General features: G+C 41.2%; 1 protein-coding gene across 2 annotated transcripts in view; it reads left to right on the top strand.

Moving 5' to 3' along the window:
• DYM (dymeclin) overlaps positions 1 to 15,552 on the top strand; it is a 231,561-nt gene that overhangs the window by 16,820 nt on the left and 199,189 nt on the right. The window contains exons 3-6 of one of the 2 annotated variants that reach the window (XM_062017992.1): positions 3,812 to 3,864; positions 4,605 to 4,698; positions 5,945 to 6,078; positions 15,472 to 15,544. In XM_062017992.1, coding sequence (XP_061873976.1) covers positions 3,812 to 3,864; positions 4,605 to 4,698; positions 5,945 to 6,078; positions 15,472 to 15,544 — 354 coding nt within the window. Of the gene's footprint in view, positions 1 to 3,811; positions 3,865 to 4,604; positions 4,699 to 5,944; positions 6,079 to 15,032; positions 15,120 to 15,471; positions 15,545 to 15,552 lie in introns of those variants that run through there. The other variant, XM_062017993.1, reaches the window with a different exon arrangement.

The raw sequence follows: 15,552 nt of genomic DNA, 5'->3' as shown, positions 1-15,552 counted from the left end.
ATTATTTTTCTTAAGAGGTAATATTAAGTGGGATTAATTCTAGTCTGTGCATTCACAAACCCTGATTATGAGTTATCTGTCAGTAATCAGCAATTTGCTAATGGTGAATAGAATCCCTGCTTGCTGCCTGTGACTCCCCTGCTGTGAGAGATAATAAGAGCCAGAGTCAGCCGTGAGTGTTGGGCAGGTAAAGTCACTGGAGCCTTACACAACTTAAGAGTGTAGGGAGATGTGATCCATGCATAAGTGATAGTAAAAGGAAAAGCTACCAGCAGTTTAGTTTTAGGTTGCCTCATGCTTTTTACTGTAAAAGGTGTATTGTGATCTCCTCTTCCATGAAGCAGGTGAAGACTCCTCAGGCTCCAGAGTGTCTGCTGAGAACTTTCTGGTTTCAGCCTTTGGGAAGTACCTGGTGGTCTAAATTCACACTCCTGCGTGTTCAGGCTTTTTTTTTTCCTTTGTGAATCCTTATTTGTTGCACAGAATAGACTCAAGGGAGCTGAACTAAAATCGTATAAAACCTCTTAAATCTACTGCTTCCTACATTTCAAGTGGCAGACTTGTCAATCTTTCCAATATCCAGATGTTATTCAAAGAGAAGACAGCTTTTCTGGGTGATTGTTTTAGTTATTGTTACGAGTAAGAGCCGTGAGGTTTACTTTCGAGTCTTAGCTCTCAGTTTAGGCAGACCTTTGTGTTTGGTTCTTTTACGAGTTGCTACCAAGAATGCAACCTTCTCCTTAGCAGTGGTATTCGTTACAATTCTTTCCTGATGGAAAACTTAAACCAGAGTTAACTAACACAGAACTTGCTGAAAATCATGTGCTTGATATTTACTGTTCCACTTTGTTCCTTCCCTGGAGTTTTTAATGAGTCACTGCTTCAAGAATGGTGTGCATGAGCCTTCAATGGAAAGACATATAAATGAGCGACTTTTATGTTGCCATAATATGGTGCATTTTTAAATTGGTACAATAAATTATATGCAGCTTTTTATTCTTTGACATCTTTCCTCCACCTAATCCATTCAAGTCAGCATTCCCACAGTGCAAATTTACTGAGCGGGCTGATGCCATTAGAGCTCCCTTCCAACCCCTGCCATCCTGTGATTCTGTGTTGTTGCCCAGTCTCAAATATGAGAAAAAGGCAATTTTGGAAGGCGGAGTGGGCTGTAGTTAATTTTTTTGCATTAAACTTCATTTTGGTAGGAAAAAGAATGACTCAAGTGCTGAAAGCTTTGCAGAAGATCTGAAGGTTTGCTTTGCCACTGGTTTTGATCCTGGAGACCTGTAGAAATTAGGCAACTCTGGAATTTTTTTGAGGACTTTGTGTGTTTGGTTTTTTTTTTAATAACTGAAAGGGAAGTAAGAAAAAAACCTGTAAGAATGCTCAACTTTAAATCCTATCTGCTTAAAAATTAGGGGAATAATGAACCATGATTAAAAGCTGAATGTTTACATTTATATTGTAAATACTGGAGCAATTGGAGGGCTTCAAAACCTGCTTGGACATCTTCCTGTGTGACCTGATCTAGGTGGACCTGCTCTGGCAGGGGGGTTGGACTAGGTGATCTCTAAAGGCTCCTTCCACCTTCTGCCAGTCTATGATTCTATGATTCTAATTACTATAATCATTCAGGCTGTATTACTGAAGTGCCCAGCATCTTTGGATAGTGGGAGATGAATCATGTTGTAGTGGATTACGATTATTCAGTATTTGTGAACTCTGAGTAGGTGTCCAATGTAATACTCACCCTGCCCATCAGCTCTTAGGAAGGAATACATCCTGATGACAAGCAGCCTGGTGCACAGATTTAGATTTATTTATTTTTTAAGGTGCAAAAAATCCTTGTTTCACATAGACCTAGAAAACTGCGTCATCTGTAGTTGCTGGCACGGCCTTTTAGCTTGATACCATTTGTTTTTAATTACTGTGCGTGTTTTCAGTGCTGAAACAAGACCACCTTAGAGAGTAAGTCTAATGTTTTTAAAACATGTATGAAAGTATTAAGTTCTTTCTGAAACCTGCGTTTCAAAGCAGTTTGTAAGGGAGGAGTGAGTGCTGATATTTGGTATCATAAAACGCCAGTCTGCATGATCTGAAGTTGTCGTAGACTATTCGGCTGTAGCTAAAGAGCTGTCTGCTGACAGTAAATTAGTCTGATAGAGGAATATTTCCAGGCATCTTAAAACTTAATTTGTTTGATGTGTCTATCTTGAAGCATTTCCTAGTGAAAAGGTTAGAAATAATTCTTTTAGGGGCCATTTCTACCAGTGTCTTTGCCTCCTTTTCTAGTTCTCGGGAATTTGGGCATAGCTCAGACTCAACAGCTTCCAAGAGCACTGCTCCATAGAGGTTTTCAGGAGTGGATCTGGTTTAGAGGCTTCACACACCAGCACCACAGTTAATCTCAGATTGATGCAGCAGGTCCTAGGACTGCACTGTGAACTGGATGTTTGAGCAGAGGCCTTACCACTGATTTCTTTGGCCTGATTACTGTTCAGGTTTCATTATATTGCTACTTTCCCGTTTATTTGGAGGATGGTGATTTTCATACCTTTAATTACAAGGATGTAACTGTATGACCTCTGGAATTTTTCAGCCCGTCTTACATTCTATGTTATGTCTGCAAACATCAAACTGTTTTCTTTTTTGTCTGGTTTTTAATTTGGAGAGCTTCAGAAGCACAGCCATACCTATAGGTTAGACTGTAAGTTGGGTTAGTACAGAGAGGCTTTACCATCTTCTCCAGTATCCTGAGTAGTAAGGCCTGTAGTAATAGGACAACACATAGTGGTTTTAGACTGAAAGAGGCAAAATTTAGACTAAAGGGAGAATTTTTTTGTGATGGTGGTGAAACACTGGGACAGATTACTCTTTAGACACCTTCATGTTCCTACGTGTGGCATTGGGCACAATATCTGATAATTATTTGTCATTTTTTTTTCTGTTAAGGAAAAATATATGTCAGTGTACTCTGTTTTGTTTTCAAGGATCCCTTACTCTGTACTGGTAGGTTTGTAGTGATAGAAGTATATAAATATCTTTTTATATATTTGATGCAGCTGGTGTTTACTTTCAGTTCTTGTTGGCAGGTTATGCTTTAGTGCTTTGTTGTTCTTTTCAGCTGATGATTTTCATTGAGGTATACCAACAGGCAATTAATGAAGTAATGAAAAATTAAGTCAATCTGATGTGACTGCTGCATTAATGTAGTAACATGATTTAAAGGGAAGTGGTGCCTAGCGTGAGGTTAAATGTCAGGTTGGTGATTCTTTAATACATGCTTTTTAAAAAGATGTTATTTCATGTGATAGTTCTTGTAAAAAGTCAAGTTCTTTCTGTAGACTGCTGTTCCTTGTGTACTTTCAGTGGATTCAAGCTAAGCATGGCAGCATCAAAGCCACAAAATTAGTAGTGACACTAATGATAGATGAATAATTCACTATTAGTTTCTTGTTTTATAGTCATTGTACTTCAAATGCGAGTTGTACTGCCTGATGTTAGGATGACTGAGCTTTGGAATGAGTGGCCTGGAGAGGTAGCAGAGTCTTTGTTCTTGGAGATATTCAAAAGCTACCTGGACATGATCCTGGGCAATTTGATCTAGGTGGCCCTGCCTCGGCCATGAGGTTGAACAAGATCTCCTCACCTCAACCACTTCATGCTTCTGTGATTCCTATGTAAACCAGCTAATGGATTAATTAAGTGCTTCATAGAAATATTTTACTACTGCTTTGTAATTAATTTTCACTTATAGGAACCCAAATGCTTGTGTAACTGTTTTAATTTTCTTTTGTCTCTCCCCTAGTTCTGACTTAAAGCTCTTGGAAGAAGCCACAGTCTCAGTCTGCAAGTCTTTAGGTGAGAAATCATTAACATCTTTTTGTCAAAAACAATTAAGAAACAGCATTCGTGTGTGCATCCATGTCTTCAGTGTACTTAACTGTACTGATATGGGTTCCACTAGGAAGATAAAAGGAATGAAAAGCATGTGTTTATGTAGATCCCAAACTTCTAGAGACTTCCATTGTTAACTTTTGTAGAACTTGAAATGACAGAGCTATAAAACCAATAACTCCATCCCTACTGCCTCTTTTTTCCTTCTAAGCTATTCAGTAAGGGGAAAAAAATTAGTCAGAGGACGAAAGGAACAAATAATATAAGTGTTTGTCAATGATGCTTCAAGAAGGTAAAAGCTAGTTGTGAAAACATGCTTAATTTTCTGATGGGAGACTGTTGTTCTGGAGACAAATCTTGGAAAGGAAGTAGGCTGTGTAATTCTATATGGTTTAGTGCAGTGATGGGCCTGGCAGTGTGAGGTTGAATGATTGGTTTCAATGATCTTCAAGGTGATTTCCAACTGCAACGGTTTTATGAGTTCCACTTTGGGAATATTTTAAACCAAGGATGAGAAGTATGTTCAAAGAGCAATTATGGAGTAGTAAAGCATATACTAGAGAGTCTTAGAAGCGCAACAGCTCTACAGGAAACCAGACATACCATGCTTTATGTACAAATGTTTATTTGTTTTCATTCTGTGTATTGTTTGAACTAAATAAGATCAACTTCCATGTGCTAAAATTGTTTCTTATTTGTCCTAGTTGAGAAGAATCCTCGAACAGGGAACCTTGGGTCGTTGATTAAAGTCTTTCTCTCCAGAACCAAAGAGTTAAAAATTTCAGCAGAATGTCAGAAGTAGGTACCCAGACAAGAGCTGTGTTTGCCATTTCACTTGTTCAGTGTTCCTTCTGCTGCTGCCACTTGAGGTTTTTTTTTTTTACTTTGCTCCTTAACATCACAGACCGAAACTTAGGATTCTCTTCAATTATTGTTTGAAACTAAGTATCTCCTGCTTTTCCAAACACAGAAAATTACTAGGCAAATAGATTCCTGGGGAAAAAAGACATGTTTGTGTTCATCCTGTGTACAAAAGGTGTGACTTCTGGTTACTAGGGATTTAAGAGCTGTTTAAAAACAACCTGACCTTTTTTAACTTAATGTATGAACAAGTGTTTTATTTTGGGAGTACTTTAAGCTGTATTGATTTTGAACATAAACTTCTTTATAAACACAAGGCTTTCAAATAATACTATGCAACTGCCATTGGATTTGCTTGCCCCTTTCAGCAGTAGGAAGGAACTCCAAGAGGTTACGTGTGCAGCACTGTGTAATTTTACTCTCATAGACAAATGTCAAACTCCTTTCAAATTTGAGGTTTCAAAAAGCAAGGCTTTCTTTTTAATGCCCTGTTACTGCCAGGACTACCCTTAAACTTTTGTTTTTATCTGGAGAAATAACTTATTCCTGCCTGGATAGCTCCTGCTGTTTTAATCCAGAAATACCTTAAAAGTACAACTTCAAGCAAAAGCTTGACTAAATGTTGTAGTATGGGCTGCTGAGACTCAGACATGATGAAACTATATTCCCCTTGCATTCAGAAAGCTTGAAAAATAGCAGTGTGTTGCATTGAAAAATGTTGCTGTATTGTGCTCCTCAGGTCCATAAGTGCCTGCAGTCATTTGAAGGCTGCTTGGCTGGGAAAGAGCAAAGGAAACAGGAGCCTGAGTAGCTTTGATATCCAGAGCTGTAGGAAACTTCTGAATGTCTGAGTGGCTTGAGCCTTTAGTATTTAGTAACCTTTAGAAGTATTCCCAGCCATCTGATGGCTCTTTGCAGAATGTTACTTTGAGCAATTGTGATGTTTTTAGCAGTACAAACTCAGTTAGGAATGAGACTGTATTCTCTTGGGGCAGAAGGAAGAAACCCAAACTTAACTATATTTCCATTTTGTTTTCTGGAGCATTGACTGAAGACTCCCTGCTTAAGCATTTGTGTTTTCCCTTGCCTCAACTGCTCTGGCATGTATTTTCTTGTGCTTTTTTTGATGTATGTTCACAGGTTAAGCATTACTGATCCTTGTTTATTCCTACTTCTTTTCTAGTCACCTCTTTATTTGGCAAGCTCACAATGCACTGTTTATTATTTGCTGTTTGCTGAAAGTGTTCATCAGTCAAATGTCAGAAGAAGATCTGCAACTTCATTTTACTTACGAAGAGAAAACACCAGGCTCTTATGGTACGTGTACACCAGTGCTAGTGAAACAAACATCCTGTGAGAAACTGAGAAGTTCTGATGTTTGTAGATGTGGTGCTTAGGGCCATGGTTTAGTGCTGAGCTTAGTGGTAGTGTTAGGTTAATGATTGGACTCGACGATCTTAAGGTTCTTTTTCACACTAAGTAATTCCATGACTCTATGTTTTGTTTAGACTAAGAATCCTAAACTTTGCTTTAAAACTAGAAGGGAAGGACCGATGAGGTTGCATGTGTGTTTACTGTTTGGGACAACCTGTGAGATGGAAAGTGTGCTGGTAATAGTAAAACTGACTTACCTCGAGGTCTGAAGTAATTTGGTGTAAGCCAAACATACATGTGAAAGAGAACACCTTCAAAATGTGGTGAGAGCTTCTAGCAACATGTTGACTGTCATCTTCTAGAATTGTTTGATAACAAGCTGTTGGCATATTACAGGTTTGGGTAGCAAACCAGACTTCTGGAGCAGGGGTTAAATTATTCGGTTTATTTTTTCTTTAATGTTTTGTGTTAAATTTAACATAATCACTTATTTACAAACTTCACTTGGCAGTTTTTAGATGGTTGTTCAGAGGTGATCGTATAGACCTACCTTTGTTTAGTCACAGAATCTCAAGAGTTGGAAGGGACCTCGAAAGCTCATCCAGTGCAACCCCCCTGCCAGAGCAGGGCTACCTAGAGCAGGGCACACAGGAACTCATCCAGCTGGGTTTGAATGTCTCCAGAGAAGGAGACTCCACAGCCCATCTGGGCAGCTCCTGCCAGTGCTCCCTCACCTTAACAGGGAACAAGTTTTCCCTTGTGTTTCTTTGGAACTTCTTCTGTTCCAGCTTGTACCCATTGCCCCTTGTCCTGTCATTGGCCATCACTGAGCACACCCTGGCTCCATCCTCCTGACACCCGTCCTTTTTGCATTTGTAAACATGAGCGAGGTCACCCCTCAGCCTCCTCCAAGCTCAAGAGCCTCAACCGTTCATTAGAAGGGAAATGCTCCACTCTATCATCTTGGTGGCCCTGCACTGAACTCTCTCCAGCAGCTCCCCGTGCTTCTGGAACTGAGGGGCCCAGAACTGGACACAATATTCCAGATATTCAGGCACAGCAAGATGTAGCATCACCTTAGATGCTGCATGGTTTTCTGCATGTTTACTCCTGCAGATAGGATAGAAGCTGGACACCAGTAATGAAATAATTGTTACTTGTAAAACAGTACCTACAATCTAACCCATTCAATTCATTACTTAATCAGATTTATAGTTTCTCTGGTTTTTGTGGTTTGTAGCTTCAGCCCTAAGGACTCAGCAGAAAGGACTCTAAAACCTCCCAGCTCTCAATTAAGAGAATAATGACTATGCAAACTAATTGCCACCCCTCATTTCTATTATATGATAGCTGAATACTCATTAAGTCATTTAATGGCTGCAGTAAATGTACTGCTATTTATTTCCTCTTCTATGCTCTCTTATTTACTGTAATACAGTAAATACACGTTTTTGCAACCTTGTGACAAACACTTCTCACATAGAGGATTATTAAAGTTTCCTACTATGGGACAGGTAATAGGTTAAATTAATTGATGATTTGATTTCAAATACTATAAGGAAGGGACCTAAAAGTTTATCTGGTTCCAACCCCCTGCTATGGGCAGGGACATTCAGGTTGCTCCAAGCCCCATCCAACCTGCCCTTGGACACTGCCAGGGATGGGGCAGCCACAGCCTCTCTGGCCAGCCTGTGCCAGGGCCTCACCACCCTCACAGGGAACCACTTCTTCCTCGTATCTATGTTTACCTTGTTTTGGTTTGAAGACATTATCCTCTGCTATTTATTCATTACAACTTTATTATGGTGGGCTGCAATACATCCACGCACTCCAACTTCCTTCATAACTAAAAGCTTGAATAATCGTATTTTATGACACAAAGCACAAACACACAGCTTCCTTCTGAGTTTAAAATACAATCTAGCAGGGAAAAAAAACAATTTGGACATTCAGAAAAAGTGAAAGCATATGAATTGCAAAACCTGTAAGGAGAGTACATCGGGGTAAGACTGTTATAAAAAATGCTAACCAAACAAAAGTGGCTATGTCTCATATAACCTATCGAAATACAAGGCACATTGCTGAGTAGCCAGTGACAAGGATGTATTTATCACAGAATCATTGGGGTTGGAAAAGTCCTTTAAGCTGCTGGAGTCCAGCCATTCCCTCAGCACTGCCATGGCCACCACTAACCTGTGTCCTTCAGCCCCACAGATACATGGCTTTGGGATCCCTCCAGGGATGGGAACTGCAGCACTGCCCTGGGCAGCCTGGGACAGGGCTGGACAGCCCTTGAGGGAAGAAGTTGTTCCCCATCTAAACTTACCCTGGTGCAACTTGAGGCCATTTGCTAGTGTCCTGTCCCTTGTAGCTTAAGAGCAGAGACTGACCCCCTCCATGATCACAGCCTTCTGTCAGGGCATTGCCAAGAGCAAGAAGGTCTCCCCTCAGCCTCCTCTTGTCCAGTTTGAACATCCCCAGGGCCCTCAGCCACTCCTCAGCGGTCTTGTGCTCTGAAGAAGTCTCGGTCATACATTATACACTTCTGCCCAGCATGCCAAATATTGTACAGCAGATACTGGTGCTCTGATTGACTCCTTTCTGGCAGAGTTTTAAGATGATCCTGATAAGAACGATTACCTTTTTGCACAAGGCTGGAGAGAGAGATTGGTTGCATTGTTGATGGGTTCTACTCTTCTTTCCAGTAACTACTCACCAGCCATTAAGAAAATAAGCAAACAGTATTTCAAAGTTCAGACACTGTATTAAAGTACCTATTTATTTCATAGAATCATAGAATGGCAGGGGTTGGAAGGGACCTTTAGAGATCATCCAGTCCAACCCCCTGCAGAAGCAAGTTCCATGTAGATCAGGTCACACAGGAACGTGTCCAGGCGGGTCTTGAAGGCCTCCAAGGAAGGAGCCTCCACAACCCGTCTGGGCAGCCTGGGCCAGGGCTCCCTCAACTGACAGTGAAATAGTTTTTTCTTATGTTTAAGTGGAACTTTTTGTGTTCCAGCTTCATCCCATCACCCCTTGTCCTGTTACTACTATAGAAAAGAGGGATGTCCCAACCTCCTGACACCCACCCTTTAGATATTTGTAAATGTTAATAAGATCCCTCCTCAATCTCCTCCAGAATAAACAGCCCCAGTTCCCGCAGCCTTTCCTCAGATGAAAGATGTTCCAGTCCCCTGATCATCTTGCTGGCCCTGCACTGGACTCTCTGCAGCAGTTCCCTGTCCCTCTTGAGCTGAGGAGCCCAGAGTTGGACACAGGACTCCAGATGAGGCCTCAGCAGGGCAGAGTAGAGGGGGAGAAGAACCTCCCTTGACCTGCTGCCCACACTCTTCTTGGCCTTCTTGGCCACAAGGGCACATTGCTGGCTCATGGTTAGTTTATTATCAGTCTGGACTCCTAGGTCTGTCTCTGCAGAGCTGCTCTCCAGCAGGTCACACCCAACCTGTGCTGGTGCAGGGGGTTGTTCCTTCCCAGCTGCAGGACTCTGCACTTGTCCTTGTTAAACCTCATGAGGTTCCTCTCTGCCCAACTCTCAGCCGGTTGAGATCCCACAATATGTATTTGGATATTTTATTTACATTACATAATTAATAATGTCTTTTATAAGGTTTGGTTTATCACATTCAAAATTAAGGAATCATAAAATAATATCAAGCTCTGATAAGTGAAAAGACAGAAAAAACAACTAAGAGGAGTTTATTTTTTTAAAGATGCACATGCACTGTAAATGATGTAAAGTATGTAAAACTTCAGTAAAAGTTCTAGCAAGTCTTTATCTGCTTCACAACAACAAGTCAGGGTCTAGTTCTCAAAAAAAAAAAAAACCACCAAGAATTCAAGAAAGCTACACTTGACTTCATTATGAAAATACAAACCAAAAAATATTGTATTTCTTCCTGCTTGCATGAACAGGCCACAACACAACAGTAGTTTATTGCTCTCTATTAACAGTACTTAAACTTTTCCTGTAGCTAAACACAAAAGCTATAGGAAGGCATTCACCCTATAAACATGCTGTATATGTATTTTTTAAAACCTATGTGAAGTTTTATTAGGAACCAAAAACAATGGCTATGTAATCACAGCACGTTATGAGCCTCAGTACCTTGAGGAAGGTCACAAAATTCATCTCCAGTTGGAAACCTGAGTTGAAAGCAGCAGCAGACTCGAGCCACAGTTGAGCAGGGAGAGCACAGGAGGGGCTCCTTTCCTGATGCCATCCCTTACTCTCACCAGCAGACCACACACAATTACCTTCCTAATCAATGACATCCAGCGAACAATCTCTTCAAAGATAATTGCTAAGTATCATTTGCCATTGATACGCACAAAATTATTGCTAATAAATGTCACTGTGAATTACACTGAAGTGCTGCTGGACACTGTATAAACACAGATCTGCTCCAGTGACAAGAATCACTTTCCACACCATGCTGCATGGAACTCCCAGCATAAGCAATAAAGATGGCGAGGGTTCAAGACAACAAAGGGTCTCAGCTTTTCCATCCGTTTTAATCTGCTACACCACACCACCTAAGCAAGAGATGGGCAATTTTTTGAAAGCACATATAAACCCAGAGTCATTCTGCATTGATAGCTTATTGTAAGCAGGTGTTACTTTCAAACACAAGAGGGCAGGAAGCTCTTCATTCCTACCCTCATTCCTTCTGCTTTCATTCCTGGAGATCACCCATTGCAGTTTAAAAGACAATAAACTATTTCAACACGTAGCACTCAGTCTTGTGGCACCAAAGATTTCCCCACAGCAAAAGGCAGGTGCCAAGAAGTTAGACAGATTTGAATGAACAGTTTTCACTATTCAAGAGCAAGCAGCTATTAGGTTGTCTCAACATCCATCCTTGCTGTTTCGACTGAGGAAGGAAAACCACAGTCAGATACTTATGGTTGTTCTTCCATAGCTCACTCACACTGTATTAACACTCTGATACTAGTCCTTTTTGCCAGACCATTTTTGGGCTTTATGCAATCAATGATATAGAATCTTAGAATGGTGGGGATTGGAAGGGGCCTCCAGAGCTTATCCAGTCCAACCCCCTGCTCAAGCAGGTTCCCCTTGATCAGGAGCCACAGGAGCATGTCCAGGTGGGTATGGAAACTTCCTGAGAAGGAGCCTTCACACCTTCCCTGGGCAGCCTGGGCCAAGGGTCTCTCACCCTTACAGTAAAGTAGATTTACCTTATGTTTAAGTGGAATGTTATGTGTTCCAGCTGATGTACATTACCCCTTTTCCTGTCACTGGACACTACAGAAAAAAAATGCGGCCCTAACTTCTTGACAAACACCTCTAAAATACTTGTAAATGTTAATGAGATTGACCCTTAATTGTCTCTTCTCCAGGCTGAGCAGCCCCAGGTCCCGCAGCCTTTCCTCATCAGAGACATGTTCCAATCCCCTCAGCATCTTGGTAGCCCCGTTCTGACCTCTCTCCAGCAGTTCCCTGTCCCTCTTGGGCTGGGGAGCCCAGAACTGGACATAACACTCCAGATGAAGCCTCAACAGGTCAGAGCAGAGGGGTAGCAGAACCTGCTGTTCTTGATGCTCCTCAGAATGCCATTGGCCTTCCTGCCCACAAGGGCACATCGCTGATTATGTTTATTTTGCTGCCTACCAGCACTTCCAGGTTCCTCTCCACAAAGCTGCTCCCAATTTTAAGTTCGACAGTATCTTTACCACAAAGCAAGTGAACTCAAGGCTCCTTTGCCAGAGTTACCCATCGTGTGGTCTGAAACAGCATCTTGATATGGTGCTTCACAAAGATCTGTGGCAGACAGTGTTATGACTCTCTTTTTGCTGAAACCACACTGATTTTCAACACGTTCACATTCAAAAAGGTGGACCAGAGAGCAGAAAGAGAACAACTAGATTATTGGAGCATCTTCCTTGCCGTATTTCCTGTTGCATAACACGTGTTTTGTTTCCTGGACATGCACTTATTTTTTAATATTGTGCTTAAATTCTTTGACTCTTGCAAATTGCCTTGTCAATGGATCAGTTCTAACCGTAGTACTAACCACAGTACTAACAGTACTAACGACATCTTCCCTCACTAGATTCTTCACGTCTTCCCTGTTGAGGTGAGGGAGCACTGGCAGGGGCTGCCCAGATGGGTTGTGGAGTCTCTTTCTCTGGAGGCATTCAAACCCAGCTGGATGAGTTCCTCTGTGACCTACTCTAGGTGGTGCTGCTCTGGCAGGGAGGTTGGACTGGATGAGCTTTCCAGGTCCCTTCCAACCCTTGAGATTCTGTGATTTTTGTGATCTTAATAAAATTAGGCACATCCAACCTCTCAGATCAGGTCTTTACAACACAGTAGTTAGATTCTTGAGAAGAAAGACTGTTGTCCTGTCTGTGTTAGACCATGTGTCATGGACAAGAGTGGAGTGGGGCTGGTTTTACTAGAAGGTGACTCTTCTGGCACATACCCTTTGTCCCGGAGAAGCCTTTTTGCCTGTGTAGCTTCTGCTAATCCAGTATTTGTAATGTGCATAGCTTTGAAAGAATAAAAAACCCTCTAAAATATTATTTATGTAAACCACCACATCCCCCCAATTTGAACAGACCTCACAAGAAAGCCCAAAATTCCCCAATGCAAATAATCCACACATCTGAGAGCTTCAATATGGCTCGTGAAAAATGGTGTCACAGCATAACTGGACATTTTAAAACCTGTGTGTTTGCAGTTACCTGCAGTGTGAGGGGGTTTAGAAGAGGCACCTATGATTTGTCTCTCTGCAAGTCCTCTCTAATCTTATCTGGACAGATTCACCCTTTGCTTATTTTCCCCAAGGCTTTACACAGGTCTTTGATCCAAGTATGTGATGTATTAATGTGAATGAGCCTTGTGTGTATTATCTTTATCCTGCTATTGAAAAAGGCATTGTTTGTGAAAATACATAGTGTTCTGTGTTTATAGCTCACTCTCACGTTACAGATTTGGCATGCATCTGCCCTATTGTCTTGGCAAGACAAGAATTAAACAAGAATGCCTGTGCCCCAATGGGGAAAAGGATACATTAATTATTGTGGCTGAATGACATTGATTACAGCAATTAAGCCTTTTTTTTTTTTTGGAAAACAGAGCAGGAAAGAATAACATCTTCCATTCTGTGTGGTTGTGCTAATCCACTATTTTAGTGTTTTATTTTTTTGTACAGTGTGGGGGGAAAAGTCCTCTTTCATATTCAAATAATATAGTTCAAATGTGGTGTGTGAAGAAATGATATTCTTGAAAGAAACTGTCCTTTTTTGTCATTTTCCCTCTCTCCCCTTCCCTTTCCTCAATTGCCAAGAGGAAAAAATACGGACCTTCGGAGAAGTGGTAGCAGTCTTGCTCTATAAGCATTTGCTGGAGACAGAAAACTTTAGGAAACTGTCACATTCAAGATGCTTTGGCATACATTGTCTGGGCTTCATTATTAGCTGTGTTTTCTGCCCAAGGTTAAATACTCCTAGCAGGTCTCAGTTTTTTACTAACTGAGCTGCATTGTGTTACTCATGGGGGATTCTATATAAAGGAAACCATGTTTCCGTTATAAAAAACTGATTTCCTTTAGAATGTAGAGTTCACTAGGTGACAATTTTTAATGTGTTTTTAATAAATGGATTGTGGAAAGAAATAATTTTGCTTTATTGTGACTATTCCCTCTGGTGTGCTTCTTAAAATTGAGTCCTGGGTGTAGGAGCAGACTTGGGTTCAGCAGAGTAACACCACCATAAGCTGGCTGTAATGTTGTGTTTATTGCAAGAGGTATTTATTTGGAAGTACAAAACAAACAAGGGTTTGGACAATCACTGTGCTGTAATACCTGTCAGGTAATGCAGAGGGAAAACCATGCCTTCTCTAGGGCCACTCAGCAGTGTAAAAACCCTGTGCTTTTCTTTACAATTTTGATTTTTGAAAGGAGGAAAATCCCGATGAACCAAGAGATACGTCTTCTATTTGATTTTTTACCATTATATGGCAATCGCAAATGATTTAATAATCTTTTTCCTTGCAAGTGTTGTAAGTCTGTTCTCACAGTTGCCTTTAAAAATCACAGTGCTCATCCAAGGTGCCACCACTTTTATTGCTTGGAATAGCTGCGTCTTAAAAGTAGTTTTTTGCTCGTCCCATGCATTTTGTCATATTGGGTATGGCTAGAGAATAATTTCTACTCAACTTAAAATGCCCTTTGGAAATGAATGAATCCTTACTTGTCCTTGAAATGCATAAACCCTTCTGTAAATAAATAAATAAATAAATGGTTGTGTATTCATGGAATGATAGTGTGTAGATTTAGTTGCTTAAGATCAGCAGTGATGTGTATGGTTGATGGAATATTGCTCAGTGCGTGTTAGACAGGTGAAACTTTTCTGTCTCTGCTTATTCATCACTTGGTATTAAAAAAAGAGGAGGAGGGAAGGAGGCAGAGTGCAGGGAATTTTGAGAGCAGACTCAAGCTGTGGACCAGTGAGAGGTAATAATGCCATTTAATAGGACCTTAGATGAGGCTTGGTGTTCTTAATATTAGCATAATCCTGAAATACCAAGACCTCATTTATCCAATTGTTATTTACTGTATGCAAAGAAAGGAGTAACCATTTTCCCTGGTGATAATTCCAGCAGCTTCCTATTTCAGGAAAGAATGCTGTCTCTATAAACAAATAGAATTTATCTTCTGATGTTTGTTCCTTAGTTAAAATACCGATTGTCTGGATTTGTGTCTTTAAATCTTTGTTTTCTGCTCTGCCCTGGTGAGGCCTCATCTGGAGTCCTGTGTACAGTTCTGGACTCCCCAGCTCAAGAGGGACAGGGAAGTTCTGGAGAGAGTCCAGCACAGGGCTGCCAAGATGATCAGGGGACTGGAACATCTTTCATATGAGGAAAGGCTGCGGGACCTGGGGCTTTTTAGTCTGGAGGAGACTGAGGGGGGATCTTATTAACATTTACAAATATCTCAATGGTGGGTGTCAGGATGTTGGGACATCCCTTTTTTCTATAGTAGCTAGTAACAGGACAAGGGGTGATGGGATGAAACTGGAACACAAAAAGTTCCACTTAAACATAAGAAAAACTATTTTACTGTGAGGGTGAGGGAGCCCTGGCCCAGGCTGCCCAGGGAGGGTGTGGAGGCTCCTTCCTTGGAGGGCTTCAAGACCCGCCTGAACACGTTCCTGTGTGACCTGATCTAGGTGACCCTGCTTCTGCCAGGGGTTTGGGCTGGATGAGCTCTAAAGGTCCCTTCCAAGCCCTACCATTCTGTGATTCTATTGGTATTTGAAAATCCAGAAAACCTTTGGTGTGCTTTTTTTCAGGAGTAGAGTGTGAAGACCTCATCGAAGAGTTGCTGTGTTGCCTCATCCAGCTCATTGTTGAAATTCCCCTCCTGTAAGTTG

Source organism: Colius striatus, chromosome Z (assembly GCF_028858725.1).
Source record: "Colius striatus isolate bColStr4 chromosome Z, bColStr4.1.hap1, whole genome shotgun sequence".
Lineage (NCBI taxonomy): Eukaryota > Metazoa > Chordata > Aves > Coliiformes > Coliidae > Colius > Colius striatus.
The sequence above is the reverse complement of the archived record's forward strand: the minus strand, read 5'-3'. Positions and strand labels throughout refer to the sequence as shown.